Here is a 21,931-nt window from a genome sequence, read left to right as displayed (position 1 = left end):
ACCATTTGCTCCAATCAACCAGGTATGTAATTCAACTGAACACCTTGGATACAGTCAATTTGTAGATACAGGCAGTGCCATCTGTGTGTGGATCCAGGCAGTGCCGTCTATGTGTGGAACCAGGCAGTGGCATCTATGTCCGGATCCAGGCAGTGGCATCTATGTCCAGATCAAGACAGTTCTGTCTATGTCTGGATCCAGACAGTGTCGTCTATGTCCGGATCCAGACAGTGCCATCTATGTCCGGATCCAAACAGTGCCGTCGATGTCCGGATCCCGACAGTGCCGTCTATGTCCGGATCCAGACAGTGCCGTCTATGTCCGGATCCAGACAGTGCCGTCTATGTCCGGATCCAGACAGTGCCGTCTATGTCCGTATCCAGACAGTGCCGTCTATGTCTGGATCCAGACAGTGCCATCTATGTCCAGATCCAGACTGTGCCTTCTATGTCTGGATCCACACAGCACCGTCTATGTGCAGATCCAGACAGTGCCTTCAACGTTTCTATATCTGGAGCTGGACAGTGCCTTCTATGTCTGAAGCCGGACATTACCTTCTCCGTCGGGAGTCGGACAGTGCCTTCTATGTTGGGAGCCAGACAGTGCTGTCTATTTGTGAAGCTGGACAGTCCTGTCTAAGTCTGGAAGCAGACAGTGCCATCTAAGTGCAGACAATTGGAGACAATCGAGGGGTTCAGCGGAGCAAAAGTTCATAAATTCGTACTCGAAACGTGATCCCCTCCTCCACCCCAAAAATATAAGGTGGACACTTTGGGTCCTGTGAACCCTCCCTCTACCTTCTGACACTCACAAATGGAAGTTACAACCAAAATTACGATATTTTACTGCACTGCTCAAAATAATATGGTGTGATGACGTGCAACACATTCACTGCATCCTTGGGGAACGTGAGATAAGAAGACTGTCTGCAGTGGCAGCTTGCACTCTGTTTCAAAGGCAACATAATTCGTTCCTATAAAGAATGAAAAGAGCATGCAACTGGAATGGAGAATAAAGGTCAATGGCCTTGGGATCTTCAAGAAGCCACCATTTGCTCCAATCAATCACGTATGTAATTCAACTGAACACCTTGTTGTGACCTTAGACAATTTGTCATTGAAATTCTGTCATATACGGTGCTGTATTCAACAAAATGCCAAAAGTCTCCAAAATTAGTTGAAAACTTGCTTAATTGACTTCCCGCAGCAGTTGTGTAATTTAACTTCTTCTTGAAACTTTTTTCTTCCTCGAAAGATCTCTCATCTTGTGCTGGTGGGGAGGGGAGAGGAGGCAGAGAGGAACCTTCCACTGTGGTCCTGCTCCGATGAACCCATAAACACATGCATGTTTCCTCCAGGTGCATTAATTGGAAGCTTTTTTCTTTAACCCCTTTACCGTTCATTCCCAATTGTCTCTTCGCGAGAGCATGATGCCAGGTCAATTTGGGCTGAAATGAAAGAGTCTCCTCAAGCATCCCGGGGATCGAGCCTGCAGTGAACGTCCAACGCCAACCAATGCATCTCCACTTTCCTCTCCAAGACGTCCATTGTGGGTACTTAGTGAAGCTTCCGTTTTGATCATTGTGATAAATGCTAAAAGTTTCATTTCCACACTCAGTATGCACTATGCTCTGGAGTGTGAAATGAAAAATAAAATCACATACACACATGGAATGGTACAATAAAATGTGACAGTTTCCCTGTAACCCTGTGAATAATAGATAAGGATGGCTTGGAAAAAAATATGATAATTCACTGACTCGACTGTTGGTCTTAAAATGCTAACCTAGCAGGAACTCATAATGCTGCACGTGGGAGTTTGTTTTCTACTGAGCATCATTGAGGAACTCCTGTTCTTGAGAAATTATGGAAACGTCAGTGAAGAGCTGAGTGGAATTTGTGGATCATCTCACAGAAAGCAATCCATTATACATTTGAAATTCAAATTGGCGAGATGTCATCCCTGCAAATGTACTTCTTATTGATTTCTTCTCACATTATAAAGATTCACAGGTTGGCAAATATTATGGATTGCGATTGAGTGAAGGTCCATTCTGTGACGAGGTAAAGCACGTTCCTCGTGACTTGTACCATTCTGGGTATAGATGAATTTTCGGCCGAGCAGGGTGTTCCATACTTTGCAAGATTCAGAGCAAAATAATGGATGTCCAGCGAACTATTGAGATCACGACCTTTTTGCCAATAATCTCGATAAATACGAGACAGGAATCCCATTCCGTGGGTAGAGAGATGCTCTGTTTTTAAGATGCAGATGGCACTGTCATGGGTTTATAATTCTATATATGTATTATTTCGACTTTCCTTTGGACACAGCTAGAGGCACCTGTATCCAGCACAAGTCTCTCGTTCATGACCTTGCATTAAGTCAAATGCACGTTCTTCTTCTACACAACTACGCTGCTTCCAACAGCACGCCTCTCGTGTTCATTTGTCTGCCGATGTGATGCATTGACAGCCACCGGAGTCCAATGAAAGTCGACGCTTGATGGATGAAGGTAGCGCATGACCAGAAAGTGTGCAATTATATCTCCTGTAATTTACCTGTAGCACCCCCGACACCTGTGGGCTTGGCCCACTGAGAGAGGCCGTGGGATATAGAAGCTTGCTGGACATTTCTAAGTCGCATGGCAACACTCTTCGATATTGTTAATTTCATGGGGCATTCAGGAAAAACAAGTTTGACAATCTCTGATTGATTGTGCTCCTAATTAATTGAAGGACAGACCCTGCTATAGGATTGGGTTGAGGAGGAAGAATTGGTTATATATTTATATATTTTTTTTATGAGTGTGTAGTGTGTGATGCATGCGGGGGGCAGGGGGGGCGTTTCCATAATAAATCACTCTTCCTCCTCAACTCACCCATAGTCCTTCACCAACAGAAACTTCAGTCCATTAGCCTGTTTGTTTTCCAAGACTTAATTGTAACCATTCCTAATTAATTACGCAGGGAATCGATGCACTCCAGCTCGGTTTTGTCGTGTGCTTTATACGCAGTTCATTTTCCTGTCGTATTTCCACCGCCATAGGTTAGCCGTACTGGCAATCCTGTTTTCCTTCAGCCCGTATTGTGATGTAACTGAGATTTACGCCCTTAGCTTCACACCGCACCTCAGATCAAATCGCTGCATCCATTTAGTGCTGGCTTTTCGGGCCTACACCTAGGCAGCTGGGATTATCTGAGTCAGGCAGCAACAAAGCAACAACCTTTATTCAACCACATCACGGAACAGCGAAGGCGTTTTTACGGCCGGGGTTGTCCACCGTGACATATAGCGTTCCATCACGACCGATCGCTTTTCATCACATCACATCGCTCAACGTGCACACTCCACGCTCTGCGACAATGCTCAAAGCGGATACGTACCAATACCGCATTGCAAGTATTAGACAGACCATCACGATGCGGAACATATCTGCATGGCAGGTGCATCTGCGAAGAATACGGTGCAAGATCCGTTTCAAAACGACCACAGGAGTGAGAAGCTGAGGGTATATATACGTGCAAGTTACACAACTGATGGTCTTGTAGTGAGCCGTCATGAGGGATTGTCCTGCAAGCCATGTTGGGAATACTATAGTTCAACGCAGACCGGTGGTGTGTGTTTTTTGATCGACGATTGGTCATATGGTGCCTCGGTTGGAGATTTAAAGTCGGTGGTTGCAGCAGAGATTGTGATGCTGAACGAGTCTCCATGATAAAAATGTGGTGCATGGGACACTGAATGTTAATCAATGCTAGTAGATGTATAATGGCAATCAATGTCAGGGTGAGCCAGTAAAGGAAATGGTAAATGAAATATGTACTCGATGGTATGGTAGGGGGGTAGAGAGATGTGTAGGTCGAGAATTGTGGCGAATGGTGGATTATTATGGTAGTTATTTTCTTCTAAGGACTGCTCGATGCATTTCCCTCCATCACAGATGAGCCTCGGTGCACGGTTCGGTATTTACAACTGTGTGAGCCACTGTCACTCAAAAGAGTTTGGCGGTCACCTGAAGCAGGTATCATCACTCAGTGGAAATAGTTACCCTGATCGTTTGTCTACCCCCCCCCCCCCGACTCCTCACTCTCCATGCGAACCCTGACCCATTCTACTACCAGCACCCACACCCACCTTGTGTACTGTTCAATTCAGATGGAATATATATATATATATATATATATATATATATATATATATATATATATATATATATATGCATATATATATATATATATATATATATATATATATATATATACATACAAATACATACACACACACACACACACACACACACACACACACACACACACACACACACACACACTACACAGTTTACAGTTTGTGCAATTGCAGGCATAAACACGCAATCTTCCAAAGACAGACAGAGCAGGTAAGATCTTTGCGACCCACCAGCGGTAATCCACAGCCAAAAAGTGAAAGTGTGCTGTGGTCACGTGGATTAACAAAAACTTACACCAACAACCGGTCTTGCATGAGGGAACCAACTTTTATAGGTAAATTGTTGGGTGCAGATGGTGCTGTGAGAGCGAATTAGAGACATGAACCCATCACAGACAGAGGCTTTCACTCACCCATTGTGTGGCATGCGGAATAACCACTGACAACCGCGTCTTGCGAGGAAAAGCGTGGGAATGAACGGGGAGGGAATCCAAAAGTGGCCCCCTAGCTGCTGGCACCCGTTCCGGCCACCTTCAACGGGACGGAGACCCGGTCCAAAGTGGAAAAGAGTAACAAGTGGTGGGTGATGCACAGATTTCAGGATGTTAGGGGGTCTGCCCCGATGAGACCCTCCTGGCCATCGCTCCAGCGGTGCACTCAAGCAATGATCCTACCAAGGGCGGTCTCGGTTCCTGAGCACCCAAAGCGATGGACCGCAATGGAGCGATGCCTTGGTGCCAAGTCTAGCAGAGAATTGGGATGCTCATTACACTGAAACGCATATGAATCCCCCTCCCTTCCTCCAGCTCTCCCTTCTCTCTCGACCTCTCTCCCTCGCTTTTACTCACTCAATGGTCTTCGTTTTATTCCCGAGACGCCTGGATGCTCCAAAACCTGAACGAAGAACACCCTCCCCCCAAAATCAACGATCGCTGGAGCGCTTTTCGACTAAACTGCAAGTCCAGCTCCTAATCGCACCCACATCACCTCTTTGAATTAAAAGACCCCGCAAGCTTTGTTTCTCTTTCCCCAAGATCCATTGATCCACGGTGTAGGTTGGACGTAGATGCGGGGAGGAAGAGAATGCACGAGGGGCAGTGCTGCGATCTTCCCAACCGGGCACTGCTGTCGGGTTACACGGAGGGAAGACCGAGACGGTCACACGGCGGACGTACGTGCGGGGTTCGCCGGGCTGGCGCAACTGAACGGCGCTCGTATGATCGGAATCCTGATGACCACACAAGTGCGTGCGCGTGTGTGCGTGTGCGTGTGCGTGTGTGTGTGTGTGTTTGAGGGTGCGTACATGCTCGCGCCTCTCGCACCATTTACCACCCGCCCATCGGAGGCAAAGCACGAACGCAAATCCACACCCAGCTTTCACACGATAGCCAATGGGCTTTCAGAATCTCACTCGGTGTTTGGCATGATCGACAGCGACCCCAACCAATGGATGTACGTTCTTGCATCAGGCGGTGCGCCGCCGCTTTGGCAAAGAGAGCCCCCAAGAGGTCGATTTGGAAGGTAGTCCCGCAGCAATGTGCTTTCAGGTGCCGATCGCCGTTATCTGGTCAAGAACATGACATTGACGAAGGTCAAGGTCATTAAAACGTGTCAGCTTTTCATGCATGATGTAGTTAGGCTATGCTGAACGTGGTAAAGATCTCACCTTAACCCTCACCCTCTATTCTATGGAGGTGAATCTCCCCACTGCGGGAAATTTGAAACTATTTCTGTTCACTCCGGACATCAAGCATGGCAAATGCTTCATTTCAACAAATTCATTCTCCACAACATCCTCATTCCTATCAAAGTCATGTGGAAGGTCGAACCCCTTTCACCCATAATGGTCAACAATTGAGCAAGAACTTCAAGATAGTGGCGAGAATACTCAATTGGAAAAGCCAAGCCAATCCCTGCTCATGCAATGGAAGAGAAAGAGGTCGACATGGTCTCGACCTATCTGGAAAAAGTCCACCCCCAGTCCTTGAAACATAACAATGTGTGCTTGCTTGTTAACCTCCGCATTGCCGCAGCAAATAATTATTACATCACGGGTTTCAAATAATCCCTGAAAATGATCTTTCCTGACCTTGAATAACGAGATCCAAAAAAGCCTCCAGCTGTTCACGAAACTTCCCACTTTGGGACCAAGAAAATCCATTCTGAGTCACACTTGAAAAACAACAATAGCAACAACAGGAACAACAACATCACCTTTCATGCCTCCGCTGTGGAGACCAACCACAGCTTTTACAGGAAAAACACAGACACCATGACAACTAATGGCACCTGCAACCATCTGCCAGGTTGCCCCCACAAACAATAAAACAAATTATGGAAGACAACGCGGTCCAAGTTCCCCCAAGGCAAGAGCACCTCTTAGATGTAAAGGATCTCTGGGTCACTCCCGGGAGATCGATCGGCTATCTCCGTGCCGCGGGCCTGCTCAAGCATACCTGACCCAGGTAATCAACAACGACAACAACAACAATAACAAACATTAAATCCTGGAGCCACACGAGTCGTGCATGCAGATTGAGCATCATACGCACATCCAAGATTTCAGGGTCAGAACGCAGTTTCACCGCACACACAACTCCAGTACCAGGACAAACTAAACCTCCTCAGTGCCACATATATATGTATATACTAATAAAAGACAATGTGTGTGTCTCCTCCATAACTCCAAAACCATAAAACCTAGCAGCCTAAAACTTTGCATGCATACTAAGAAAACTCCAAGGAAGTGCAAGAGTGAAAATTGGGTGTTTGGGTTGATAAAAACACACCTTTTGAAGATAATTAATGGCCTTATTTAATTGTATCCTTCATCAGGTGATACTTAGTCAGCTCGCTGTCTGTGGTCTTTAGGCATTTCCTAGGTAACCTCGCTGGGGTATGAACCCACCATGTTTTTTGGCCTGCTCAACCTTACCTTGATTTGGAACAGGCTGCAGCAATTTCTTAATGATGGAGTATATTTTTTTACTTTCCTCACTCGTATAGAATGCCTGTTCATCATAGCTTCGAATCATTGTGTACATCACTTTTGAAAGTACAATAGGTTTTCAAATTAGGACCTTGGAGCGATTTCATGCATTTTATGAGACGATTTTCCACGATCTACTCTCAGGACTAATTAAAGTACATCATCAAAATATTATTTCGCGTTTTAGGATCGGATATATTCTGAACTAAATAAATGTCGAAATCTGTTGTGAAATCTGATGGTTTAACGAAATAATGAGTTGTATAACTACGCCAATATACCTATTTACTTTAAACAAGCAAGGCTATGTCTCCTCCTCCAATCATACACAAGACAAGAAAAAGAGCAATCAGAGATTGCAGACCCTCGCCAGGACGTCTTTTGAGTGGTGTATTTTTATAGGTTTTAGGGTAAATCCAGTAAGGATGCCAAACCATGTGACCTATGTCACCAGATGTGTGAACCTTTTGTTTCTCATGGGCATGTCATACATGTAAAGTTTCGCCTCAATCTGTTCTGCTATTTCAGAGAAGAAAATTTTTGCAAAGTCTTTTTTTTATTAAAAAAACAATATGGCTGCCGAATTACGTGACCGTTGATGCCATCAATTGTTTTTTCTGTGGACCATTATATCCTAAGATGATCCTCAAAAAGTTTCACACTGATCGGATGTAGTGTTATACATATGCAATTATGACATCATAAGGAAGGCACATATGACGTCATAAAGAAAATCACACTCATGCCCCATGAGGAGTACTTGCTATGTTCCTAATTGGTTCACGAGCACCAGCCAGAGTGACCACTATATTCATTATGTCTGTCTGTCTGTCTGTCTCTCTGTCTGTCTGTCCCGAGCATAGCACCGTGGGTTTTGATCCGATCCTGATAAAATTTTTGTGGGAAGTTCACATCATGATTTAGTTGTGTTTTCCTGAGAATGGGCATGGTGTGCCCATTGTGGGCAGAGCCACGCCCAAAAAACCTGTGTTCTTAGGGGTAGCCGATTTCAAGTTACATCTTCTCTGAGGGGGTTTGTCGAATCTGGCAGGGTTTCGGTATTTGGTTAGCCCAATGGCACCTGCATAGCCCCACGGAGCTCGATTTTTCATTTTCGTCCCAAGGTCACAAGGTCACGAACTTAGAAAATTGCGAATTTTGACATAAAAATCATACAACCGCCCAAACTTTGAGAGCTAGGATGACAATATTTTTTATGCATAATCTTGAGGTCATTCCCCACCTCAAGTCTTGAAACCATTTTGCTCTGTCTCGAACACCTTGCCCGTGGTGCCCCCTTCAAGTTTGTTTTTACGCTGATTTCATCAAAGTATGGATAATCCGAGGAGTGCGAAATGCCATATAGCCTATATGACGTTATATTGTTCCTGGAATGTTCCAGAGGAAGTTTTGCACCAAAGGTCATAATCCTTGACCTTTGACCTTTAAAGTTCACAAAGGTCAAATTTTCAAAGTTGTGGGAATCGAACCGGGTTTTCGACCTTCTTCGACGAACTATCTCCAATAAGCTATATCACATATCCTGTTTCCTTATTTTAATGTCCACAACATTGTTTTGTGACCTTTAAAGGTTATGCAAAGGTCAAATTTTGAAAGTTGTTGAACGAAACCGGGTTTTCGACATTTTGCAGCTAATAACCTGTCACCCGTACCACATCATGTTGATCATTTTTATAACTTGGTCAAAAATTATCACATTGTCTCATCCTTGACTTCTGGAACAATCTACATCGTCAAATACCGCTCGTGAACCATTGCCATCTCCAGACTTGTTTTGTGGATAAAGTCATTATTTGAACGAATTCTATAATTTCATTTACTGCTGAGTGTGCGGTGAAGACCGACTTTAAAGTTAAAGGGATCCTTTATGCTATACAGCGACAGCCTGGCCAACCATTTTTTATCAACCATTTAATTGGAGTGCTTGCATGAGGGCATAGCCACTTGCTGAGCACCAATTGTTGATCGTGCTACGTCATTCTGAGCGAATCGTTCACTCTATGTGGATGATTTTGCCTTGCGTGCCATGTCATTCAGAGTGAGTGGTTCGTGCTCCATCATCCTGAGCGAGTGGTTCGTGCTCCGTCACCCTGAGCGAGTGGTTAGTGCTCCATCTCCCTGAGTGAGTGGTTCATGCTCCGTCACCCTCAGCGAGTGGCTTTCTAAAAAAAAAAAAACCCGATTTCCAAGATGTTTGCTGTATTAACGTGTTTTCTAAATTGCCGATCCAATTTTTTTTCCACCCATCCACACACAACTGTTTCTAAAGAATAATGTTTGGAACATATCTCTGAAATGTCTATTGAAATGTAACATTGTTTTTCGGTGAAAGCAACTCAAGGTTTATAGGTTGTATCCAGGAAGTACTGCAGTTGATAATCGCACTGACTCCAATCTGCCGATTCCCGAAAAATTGCCGATATCTGGCAAGCGTGTGTGTGTGTGTGTGTGTGTGTGTGTGTGTGTGTGTGTGTGTGTGTGTGTGTGTGTGTGTGTGTGTGTGTGTGTTGTTCATTGAGCCTAACATATTCTTTCTGCAAACTCCCCTACCCCATCTCTCCCTCTTTCTCTCCCATTCTTGCTCTACCATCTCAATACAGTGCAGTGCAGTACCCTACTCCAGCATCTCCTCTCTCTCACCCTCCTTCCCCACTCTCTCTCTATCTCCCTGTCTGTTTCTGTCTCTAGACGCGTGAGGGCGGTGTTCGTCTCTGGACCTGTCCAAGCGGTGTTCACGTCCGGGCAGTGTTCATCTCCAGACGCGTCTGGGCTGTGTTCGTCTCTAGGCGCGTCTGGGTGGTGTTCGTCTCCAGATGCATCCGAGCGGTGTTCATCTCTGGACGCGTGAGGGCAGTGGTCGTCTTCGGACCTGTCCAGGCGGTGTTCACGTCCGGGCAGTGTTTGTCTCCGCACGCATCTGGGCGGTGTTCGTCTCCGGGCACGCGTTGTTCGTTTCCAGACACGTCCAGGCGGTGTTCATCTCCAGATGCGTCCAGGCAGGGTTCGTCTCTGGACGTGTTTGGGCAGTGTTTGTCTCCAGACATGTCCGGGCAGTGTTCATCTCCCGACGCATCTGGGCGATGTTCATCTCTGGACGCGAAAGGGTGGTGTTCAGCTCCAGATGCCTCCAGGCGGTGTTCGTCTCCGGACAGGTTTGGGCGGTGTTCGTCTCCAGACACGTCCAGGTGGTGTTCGTCTCCATAAGTGTCCCTTTGTGAGTTTGTGTGAGTCTCAAAGCTTTATGAGTTTCTTTGTGAGTTTCAAAGCAAAATATATTTAATAACACCCAATTTCTGACATTTGCCGGATTCAAGCTAAGTGTTACTGAACATCTCCCTGAATCGTCTATATAAATGTAATGTTGTTTTTCGGTGTATGCTACTCAAGGTTTCTAGGTTGTATATAGTGCATACGAGAGTCGGAAATCAAACTGACTCCAACCAGCCGATTCCCAAAAAGTTGCCGATATCAGCCAAGCATGTATCTGTGTATGTTTGTGCGTGTGCGTGTGTGTGTTGTTTACAAAGCGTAACATATTCTCTCTGATATATATATATATATATATATATATATATATATATATATATATATATATATATATATATATATATATATATATATATATATATATATACATGTCTGGCGACAACAATGGTTCTCGAGCGGTATTTGACGATGTAGATTGTTTCAGAAGTCAAGGATGAGACAATGTGATAATTTTTGACCAAGTTATAAAAATGATCAACATGATGTGGTACGAGTGACAGGTTATTAGCTGCAAAACGTCGAAAACCAGGTTTCATTCAACAACTTTCAAAATTTGACCTTTGCATAACCTTTAAAGGTCACAAAACAATGTTCTGGACATGAAAAATAAGGAAACAGGATACGTGCTATAGCTTAATGGAGTTAGTTCGTCAAAGAAGATCGAAAACCCGGTTCAATTCCCACAACTTTGAAAATTTGACCTTTGTGAACTTTAAAGGTCAAAGGTCAAGGATTATGACCTTTGGTGCAAAACTTCTTCTGGAACATTTCAGGAACAATATAACGTCATATAGGCTATATGGCATTTCACACTCCTTGGATTATCCATACTTTGATGAAATCAGCGTAAAAACAAACTTGAAGGGGGCACCACAGGCAAGGTGTTCGAGACAGAGCAAAATGGTTTCAAGACTTTAGGTGGGGAATGACCTCAAGATTATGCATAACAAATATTGTCATCCTAACTCTCAAAGTTTGGGCGGTCATATGATTTTTATGTCAAAATTCGCAATTTTCTAAGTTTGTGACCTTGTGACCTTTACCTTGGGACGAAAATGAAAAATCGAGCTCCATGGGGCACCAATGCAGGTGCCATTGGGCTAACCAAATACCGAAACCCCTGCCAGATTCGACAAACCCCCTCGGAGAAGATGTAAATTGAAGTCGGCTACCCCCTAAAAACACGTTTCTTGGGCGTGGCTGCGCCCATAATGGGCGCACCAAGCCCATTCTCAGGAAAACACAACTAGATCATGATATAAACCTCCCACCAAAATTTTATCAGGATCGGATCAAAACCCATGGAGCTATGCTCGGGACAGACAGACAGACAGACAGACAGACAGACACACACCAATAACGAATATAGTGGTCACTTACTGACTTATGAACCAATATATCTTTCTCTTTCTCTTTCTTTCTGGACGTATCCAGACGGTTATTATGCCTGGACGGTGGTTATTTCCACATGTTTCTTGACGGTGGTTACATCCGGGCAGCGTTTGTCTCCAGACGTGTCCAGATGATAGTTTGTCTCTGGAGTGCAAGCCTAAAAGCTTTGACAATGTCTATTTTATTGAAATGCATATTTAAATTTTGTTGTACGAATCGAATGTGTGTGTGTGTGTGTGTGTGTGTGTGTTTTTGTACATATATATATATATATATATATATATATATATATATATATATATATATATATATATATATATACAGAAATATATTCATGCAAAGGGGGGGTTTAACCCCTGCATGGTCGGATGGCCATGCTTCCCCATTGAAGGTCTACATCCAAGACGCAGAGATTAATGCACGTGCGGGAAGTGGGGCACAATGGTGGAGGGGCAGAGGAGCATCGCACAAGGGGGGTTTATACTTGAACCCCACGACAAATTCACGGATACAGCTTCTTAAAAGGAACATATTTAATGAAAATCGACAAATATATACAAAGGACAATATTTCAAAAGGTAATGAAAATAGTGAAGTCAATAAATCCTGCAATTCAGGTACCTCTTCACACAGACTCAAATAAAGACAAAGGGAAAATAAAATAAAAAGAAAATTAATGAAAGAAGACAAAAACGAGCTGGGAACTTTTTGACACAAGCATTTATTACAGACAGGTGATGAAAAATATGTGACACAGTAAATGGATTTATTGTTGTATATAAGCAGAGATATTAAGGAATTTGTAGGGTGCGACAAAAATAAAGCAAGCAACTTACCAAAGCAAACACAGAGCAGACTTATCCCGATATATTATTCTCCACTCTTAACTTAAGCAAGGACAGGCACCATGACACACACAGACACACACACACACACACAGACACACACACAGACACACACACAGACACACACACAGACACACACACACACACACACACACACAGACACAAAACCTGATGAAGAGGAGATAAACATAAGAAAGGAGAGGAGATGAGGGCTAACGGTCTCACAATACCTTGCACAGTTGGCCGGCCATGCTACCCGGTGCACTTTGGAGGACACCCCGCTGAGCGATCCCTCCATGAGAGTCGGCACGTTGTCTCCTGCTTGATTACGGTGCAGCACGTGCACCGGTCCAGAGAATAGGCGGGGCTGTCAGGCGAGCGGAAGGGTGGTAGGCAGACCCAGCAGATGAGAAAGTGGTAGGTGGAGTCAGCAGCAAGAATCAGCAGGCGGAGTCAGGTGGGTGGGTGGAGCCAGTGGCAAAAATCAGCAGGCGGAGTCAGGCGGGTGGGACAGGCGGAGCATCAGGCAAATGTAGGGATCACAGCTTTTGAAGCAAGTCGAGCGCGCCGAACAGCTTCATGATCTGGCTTTTATAAGGTCCATGGTGTAGGGTGAAGGTGACGACCTGAAGCGATGCATCATCACCCGAATCGGGTGTTCCCACTGGACCCTGGCCACCACGCTGCCCGGCTGCAATGGCCATAACCAGCCTCATTTTACATCCGGCGAGACATGGCTGAGCTGCGGAATTGTCCCGCTCCGAACCCCGTGATGCAGCGAACAACAAACCCCCAGGCTGTGCTCCCGCGATTGGCCGAGGGTCGCGTCGGCCCCGCATGCCCATTCGGGCACCACCGGCGCTCCGCGGTTGGCACTGATCAATGCTCTTGTCCCGTCCGTACGCCATGCGGACCAAGCATTCTGGGCCGTACAGCATGCCTCTGCTTTGTGGTGTGTGCATCGAGGTGGAGGTGCGAGAAGATCTCTACCGTTCACGTGAGATATTGGTGGTCGCGGTAGCGAGTGAAGATCGATGGGAAGACGCCGTTGTAAACTGGCACGCAGACACGAATAAAGATGTGCGCCATTTACATCCCGTACAGTACGATGGTAATTATCACGGGGCTGCGCATGTCTGTTATCGCGCATGTGGTTATTACATAACGGTGATCTTCACAGGTGGCCGCCTGAGTGCGGTGATGGCCCCAATCTGTGTCATAGATTGAAGGAAAGTAATGGATATAAATCAAGGTTGAAAAGAAGACATATATATATATATATAGTACCAGATGCAGATTTGGGTTGGCGGGAAGATAAATATACATACCAGATGAAGATTTTTTTTGAAAAGGGCATGCCGCGGCGTCCTGCACAGTGTTGGGATTTAAAGGCCCAGTCACACCTTGACGTTTTTGCCATCAATGGCAACGTATCAAAATGTATGTAAAACGCTGGCTTACGCTGAACTTTTGATTTTTTTTTTAAAGATTTGGACGTATTCGTAACGAGTTGGTGGTATGCATAACATAATAGTAAGGGACACAGAACGTTTCGTTGTCTTATAGATAACTTATACCAACGAATGCTTAGCCTGTTGTCGGCGTTCACAACCTATGCCTAACGATAGTCGAACTTATGCATAGCGCACTGCACGTATCGCAGACGATGACGTGACGTAGCCTATTAAAAGGCTGCTGCACAACGATTAAAATCATAACCGCCGGAGAAATGGAAGTGTCAACATCACAGTCACACCTTGGCGATCTTGCCAGCGTATGCCGACCTCTGAAAAATGTGTCTAAAATGCTGGCGCACGTCGAATACGGTATGGGTAAGTTTGGTATACGTGAATAGAACGCTAAAGTACGCTATCATACATCATAGTAAGTGGAGTACGTCTTGTAATTTTAAACGTGTTAAACATTTTATGACGTACTTGCCATATGCCTCACACGTTCCGCATGCGATGGGAATAAGTTGTACGCACGATATGGGATCGTTGGCACACGTCGACAAAAGTTATTTGTAAGTTACTCATATGTCGAAACACGTCGAGGTAATGGTTAGGGTCAGTGTTCCAGACTCTCTGTTTTTTTTTTTTTCTTCGGTATGACGGTGATGTTGACACTTCATTTTCTAGTGCGGTTATAATATAATATAATATAATTAATAGGCTGCCGATCAACGATTTAAATCATAACCGCACTCGAAATAGAAGCGTCAACATCACCGTCATACCGAAGAAAAAAAAAAAACAGGGAGTATGGAACACTGACGATAACCATTACCTTGACGTGTTTCGACTTATGAAAAACTTACAAGTAACATGTGTGGACATGTGTCAACGATCGTGTAACGTGCCTTCAACACATTACTCATAGGTTAGAAATGAGTTTTGGGTCCGCTAAACATTACCTCGACGTGTTTCGACTTATGATTAATTCAGAAGTAACGTGTGTCGACGTGTGTCAACGATCGCATAACGTGCCTACAACGTATGGCCAGCATTATACGGAACGTGTGAGTCATACGCTGGCATAAGTCGTAAAATTTCAAGCATGGAAAATTTGAGGACAACCGCAAAGTACAACGATGAAAGCCAGCGTACTACAACAACGTATGGCAGTGTTTTTTAGCGTGCCTCAATGTTTCCAAAACTTACCCATTATGTATTCGACGTGTGCTAGCGTTTTAGACAAATTTTTCAAAAATCAGCATAAGCTGGCTAAAACGTCAAGGTGTGACTGGGCCTTTAAGTATGATTCTACCATTCCCTTAGACACAGTATTCTTGAAGTGGAGGGTTTTTCATCATGGCATTGATACTTCTCTTGGCTTCCGCGAGGACATTGATACGTACCGATGTGGTGGCCTCGCTGATGTCGGATAGGAAGAAAGATATATAATTAGACCCAGCAGTGAGACCCACGCAACGGACTTCGTCCCGTTTACCCATTACACATGAGGGAAAGGTCTAACAGCATGTATACTAATGAAAGAACTGTCTGGGGATCACTGTATGTTGGATGCCATTGTTTAGAGGCATTTGCTTTCCAGAACCGATATATATATATATATATATATATATATATATATATATATATATATATATATATATATATATATATATATATATATATATATATATTAATCCGGGAGCCCATGGAAATGGGTTTAGCATTGCGGGTTCAAAAGGTTTGAGGCTTGGAATATGATGGGATACAACATGGGACCCTCAAATGGGCATTCTTAGGGTTTCATCTCCCTGGGGGCGACCACTTAAAGTACCCCCAAATTCAAGTTGAATTAGCATGATTGAGTATATGAATGAAACCAGCGCCAAAATGTTCTCCAAGAAGGTAGAAATAAAGAAATGTTCTCCAAGAAGGTAGAAATAAAGATCCACCATTCATAAGTGTCAACTCCTGTACTTAGCCTACTTAAGAACGCTCCTAATTAGCGCCAATTACCATGTTAATTCGCATGATTGAGTACAAAAATGAGACTTGCACCAAAATATCCATTAGGGTACCCTGACTAAGTTTCGGCCATTCTTAAGTGTCAAATCCTGTACCAACTCCAGTTAGGAACGGGTCAAAGGTCAGGGTCAGTGCTGCCGGGGGGGGGGGGAGGGAGGGGGGGTTAATTAGCATAATTAGGTACATGAATGAAATCAGTGCTAAATTGTTCATCTTTGGGGTGAAAATCAAGATCTGCCATTCTTAAGTGTCAACACCTGTACTTAGTCTACTTAAGAACGCCCCTAATTACCACGTTAATTTGCATGGTTGAGTACAAAGATGGAATTCAGGCCAAAATGTCTATCAGATCACCCTATCCATGGATTGGCCATTCTTAAGTGTCAACTCCTGTACCTAGTCCACTTAAGAACGGGGATAAAATGAATGAACAAGAAACATTATATATGCAAAAACAGAGTTTAATAAAATTTTAAACAAAATTACAACATGGACGAAAATGTGATAGTGACTGCTGATAATTGGTACTGAGTTGTAATGATCACTATTAATTATATGAAATTAGTAATGGAGTTTTTTCTAACTGTAGTTTGATTGTATTGATGACATTAAATAAGTCACAGGTAGCAACTGGTTGTTGTGCATCGTGTTCCTTAATCATCTTCTGTCCAGTCTGACTCGTCATCCGATGAGACGGTCATGTTCTCCTCTTCGATGCTTTCATCACCATTGAGCTCATCTTCCTCTGGAGCCAGGGTGTCTGGCATCTGTGGCCCTTCATGCCAAATTGGCTGATAATATCCATTGTCAAAGTCCCAACCATTTGATTCCGTAGGATGCTGTTGGATTTCGGCGACATCAGCATTCAGCCACATGTGAGCAACAAATGATGCACATTTCATATGCAAAATGAGCTCTGCCTCACATGGTGGAATGGCACTTGCGTTTATTTCCTTAAGTTTCTCCAAGGGGTTCTTTACTGTTGACTTTGGTCCATAGCCCTTTTCAAACACCTTGTACCGATAACCATTGAGTGTCACCTTGCTGGTGTCCTTTGCACCATACATGATTGTGGTGAAAGTTTGCAGGGTCTTTCGAGTTTTTTGACTCGGTTCTGTTTCAGTTGCCAGGCTTTGGAATGCTTTCTGTGCCTCTTTATTCTTTTCCAGCTTAGCAAATGGTTTGACTTTGCCTTTGCGAACAAATGCCACAGTGTAGTCACTGCCTGTGAACGCGTGGAATCCCGGCAATGCTGCACATATCTGAGGTCCAAGTAACTCATAGATGGCGGTAATGCTGATATATCTATGGTTATTCTTGGCTCTAGTACCAACATCCATCCACAAAGGTGACTGAAACTTGGTACAGTGATACAACATGACGATTGCTATGTCTGTATCTGACGCACGAATGACTCTGCCCCCTTGTTTCTCAGTACTGTCCACAGATTTTGCATGGAGACATATCTTCGTATCTGCCTCTTCGTGGTTGTTTCTAAGGTATCCAACAGAATCACGTCTGAGAACTCTATCGACGACTTCGTAGTGATAGCATTCTCCAGGAATGTCAAGATAGAGCTGACGGCTTCCGATGCTCTGTTTGTATGCCTGGTCTTGCCATTCTCTCACTAGGAACTTTGGGAGCTGTCTCTTAAATGACCTTGATTTCAGGGCATTGCTTAGATCTTTTGGTCGTTTTTGTTCTGGGCTAGTTATCAAAAACTTGCCGTCATCTGCTCCTCTCCTTCCCCATTCCATGTCTTTCAAAGATGGCTGTGGGTAATCATCGAAGACGAGATGAACTTCCACACTCGACAGCTCCACTGTTTGAATCAGTATGCTTCTTGCGAGATGAGGTGGGTGGCTGATTTGGTGGTAGGGAATGGAGAAGAAATGGGCCATCGATAATGCAAGCACGTTTCAATGCAGGACTGCATTCGGCATCATTCACCTTTGACACCAGTAATTTGAAGAGAGCACTTTTTTTCTGTTTTTGCCATAGTTCCATCTGTACTGCACATTGACAAAGGGACTGGTGTGAGTGGATATTCAAAAATGAACGGCAAGTCCAGATTCCTTTTGATGGCTCGTACCACAAGGCGACCCATCACATCTCTAGTACCCTTCAGCTCCGATATTTTCTTGTTTTCTGTTCTTCGGTTCTTTGCACATGCATCTGAAAAGGTCTTCAGTTTTGCCTTTGTTATCTTCTCTTCAAACCTGTTGGGATCAGCAATGTAGGAATCCAGGAAATCTTGATGGCGTGCCTGTCCCTCTTTTGGAATTCTGAGCAGACTTTCACGAATCTCATCATTGGTAGCCTTCCCGGTGTTAATGTTGAACAGTTTCTTCTGTGATGCTTCTGTTTCGACTTCCATCTCAAAGGGATTGCGAGAGTCTTCTATTTGTTTCATGACCTACTTCAAGTCACGCATATCACGATCTATTCGTGCAGGTCGGAGTTCTGCAGCAACATCATCATTCACAATCAAAACTGCCATCTCTTGCACAAGGCTTATGAAAGAAGCCCTGGTAGATTTTGTGACCATCCATCTCAAACGAGCAGTATAACTATTTGTGGCAGACGATATCCCTGTGAGGCGAGACGCTGCATCAGCGTTGACCATTTGCTCCAGAGTTAAATTGACAGGAACAAGGCTGAAAGCATGGTCAGTTCTTCGGACAGTGAACGCACCTTTCTCAAGAATTTCTCGGAGTCCGGGGTGCGATTCGTCGATATTCATCAGGTCAAGCTGAAATTTTGTCAACCATCTGCAATAGTTGACATGGTTTGTAGTGAAGAAGAGGTCTATGACTGCAGTCAGTGTGAAGATGTATAGATCTTTGTCATTTGTTCTGATTACTCTCTCCAGGTTGTGGTAAAGACGAATGTAATTGATGTACATCATCCAAAATTGAGCGGTGTAGCCATGTGTTCCAGCGATCAAAAATGTTTTCCTGATAGGAAGCCGTTCAGTGACCCTGGGGCTAGGACGTCAGTATCAGTTAGCATGTCAGGTCCTCCTGAATCAGAGATGATCTTCCCGACCACTTTTAAAAATGGCATCTCAATGTGAAACACACCTGGCATTATGAGGACGTCATCAAATTGGGGCTTTTCTGTGGCTGGAATCTGCATGGCAGGTTTTTCCGCATTCAGGTCATACGTGACAATTCCAAATTTCTGCTCACACTCTTTGGCACATCTTTGGGCTGTGATGAGCATCTCTTGTATAACATCAAGACGAGTGATTGGCTGTCTCAGGTTGGGCATATATCGGACCTCTTGTTTGGGCAGCTTGTCTTCATAGTTTTTGGCATTATACCCGACCCACATTGGAACCTTGCCTATATCGAGAGCATGAGTCATCATCCACATCAGGTCCAAGTTTCTTGCAGCACCACTGGCATCAGGGAGGTTGAAGACATCTACGTGCTTGTAACTAAAAACTGTCATTTTTGGTTTTTTACGATAGGGTTCCAGTGATACCTCTTGTTGCTCCAGTGATCGTTTTTGCCCCTTCCTGGTGCTAGGGACTATTGGCGGCAATGAGATGGACTCGCTTGGTTCAACTGACCTTGTTTCTTCCGATTCATCTGGTACATTCTGATACATTATTCCCATTGTATCATGTCATGTGTCTGCACCAGATAATGTATTTGTCAACTCATCGAAGTTATCAAATGCAACACCCATTGGCTTGTCTTTGATGGTTCCATCAGGACAGGACAGTTGCCTTTCTTGAAGTTGCTCTGCTGTTTCTGTTTCCAATTCCTCTAAGCTGTTGTAATTTATGCAGTGCCCAAATCGATTTAACACCTGCACAACCTTTTTGCTACCTGTGACAGATTTCACAGCGACACCCAGTGCCACTTGCTTTGCTGGTTTGACTTTACCTCTCCTAGTAATGAAGAGGGCATCATCACAGGATGATTTAACGCGGCGCATGACATGATCGGTACATTTTGTGGGATTTTGTCCACAGTACAAGGTGGTGAAGAAAGTAGATAACAGAGGTTGGGGGGGATACATCACACATCACCTCCCTTCAGGTCATCTAAAGTAGGATTTTCAGGCAAATCCTTTTTTTGAACATCAAGTAGTTGTTTCCTGAGTAGCAGAGCAGTCTTAGTCACAATTTGTTCATCATCGGAGGGATAGTCATATGCGACACATACTGCGTCATCAGACATTTCAGAACTGCACATTATCAATCCTAATTTCTTTCCGAGTGGAGTTTGAAATTTAAGTTTGTCACCAAATTTTCCCTTCAAATTCCACATTAGGCTTTGAGCGATATTTCGAGGAGTTTCTGATGATATATTGCACAAGTCCAAATACCTCGCATACACGGACGTAAGGAGTTCGGGCCTTTTGTTTCTGAGGACAGATTGCTCAACATATGCTTGAATATCATCAACAGCTGACGGGTTGGTGGTACTGGTCGATGGACTTTCGGCACTCTTCCTGTCATGATCGCGTACTCTGTTTGCCGACATCAGAAACGAACTCTTGCAAGAGTGATGATATTTCACTTCCTTGGCAACGAGGTCAATGCCACTGATTTTAGACAAAATTTTAGCATCATTTACGACCAAAGCCGCCTCCTGAATGCTTTGGCTAGCCTCGAGAGTTTCGCAAGCGCCAGCAACTTCAAGCCCACCCTTTTTTGTGTTGCCACAAAACAAACATTGTGGTGGAAATATACCGGAAGTGGATGCTTTTCATCTGAGGTTGCGGTTGCAGAATATAAATGTGTTGTCGTAGAGGTACTCACAGTGTCACCAATGTCGACAGGTGACTGGCTGGCTGAAACTGCAGTAAAGTTTTTATACCAGCTAACATGATATCCATCCTTTTCCCCTGGGCTTTCTGGTAGATCAAGAACGACATCGCGATAGACTGAATTCTCGAAATTTCGTTTTTTACGCCTGTTTGATGCAGTTTTTTGTACTGTGGTCCATTGTTGTTCACCGAATGGTAACACTTCAAGGCATGGCCTCTTTCCAAAACTTTGATGCGTATGAAGGATACAGCGTCTCTGAGGTGTCGGAACTGGGTTGGGGTCTCAGTCCTGGCAATGTTAGGAGACCAATCAGGGTCTTGCGTATCCATTGTCACTTATCTGAAAAGGCAATATTATTTGGGATAGAACAATGTTCGGGAAAGGTTTTTTAAAGGAAACATTTTCTTTTTGCAATCAGCAAAATGAAATTTCTTGTATTACCAGGTTTAATTAGGACATGGCGTAAATTAAAGTACCCATAAATCGATTAAATTATATCAGGCCTCGAGACAGATATTGCGGATTAAAAAATGTTTTTATAAACACGATAAAGGATGAGATGATCACATTTGACGCATTCTTAAGTGGACTAGGTACAGGAGTTGACACTTAAGAATAGCCAATCCATGGACAGGGTGGTCTGAGAGACATTTTGGGCAAACTTCCATCTTTGTACTCAATCATGCTAATTAACATGGTAATTAGTGCTAATTAGGGGTGTTCTTAAGTAGACTAAGTACAGGAGTTGACACTTAAGAATGGCGGATCTTGATTTTCACCCCAAAGATGAACAATTTAGCGCTGGTTTCATTCATGTACCTAATTATGCTAATTTCCCCCCACCCCCCCCCCCCCCGGCAGCACTGACCTTGACTTTAGAACCGTTCTTAACTGGACTTGGTACAGGATTTGACACTTAAGAATGGCCGAAACTTAAGGCCCAGTCACACCTTGCCGTTTTAGC

At 44.1% G+C, this 21,931-nt stretch overlaps 2 protein-coding genes and 1 pseudogene across 2 annotated transcripts in view; all 3 read right to left on the bottom strand.

Moving 5' to 3' along the window:
* Positions 1–5,463, bottom strand: part of LOC147033957 (leucine-rich repeat transmembrane neuronal protein 1-like) — a 399,933-nt gene extending 394,470 nt beyond the window's left edge. The window contains exon 1 of the mRNA XM_085873816.1: positions 4,602–5,463. Within this exon, the coding sequence (XP_085729942.1) occupies positions 4,602–4,605 (4 nt within the window). The 5' untranslated portion in view covers positions 4,606–5,463. The remainder of the gene's footprint in view (positions 1–4,601) is intronic.
* Positions 5,464–16,834: 11,371 nt separating this feature from the next.
* LOC147033956 (uncharacterized) lies at positions 16,835–18,082 on the bottom strand. The gene has a single exon (XM_085848061.1). It carries the CDS (start codon positions 18,080–18,082, stop codon positions 16,835–16,837), a length of 1,248 nt encoding a protein of 415 aa, XP_085704187.1.
* Positions 18,083–19,124: 1,042 nt separating this feature from the next.
* The window catches only part of LOC147033955 (uncharacterized), a 21,913-nt pseudogene continuing 19,106 nt past the window's right edge, over positions 19,125–21,931 (bottom strand).

Source organism: Eptatretus burgeri, chromosome 1, assembly GCF_056783735.1.
Source record: "Eptatretus burgeri isolate ZD-2024b chromosome 1, Ebu_testis_v1, whole genome shotgun sequence".
NCBI classification, from domain to species: Eukaryota; Metazoa; Chordata; class Myxini; order Myxiniformes; family Myxinidae; genus Eptatretus; species Eptatretus burgeri.
Note: the sequence above shows the minus strand (reverse complement) of the source record. Positions and strands in the feature narration are given on the sequence as shown.

Coding starts and splice junctions, on each gene's coding strand:
- LOC147033956 (XM_085848061.1), bottom strand. CDS start 18,082: ATGGCCCATTTCTTCTCCATTCCCTACCACCAAATCAGCCACCCACCT.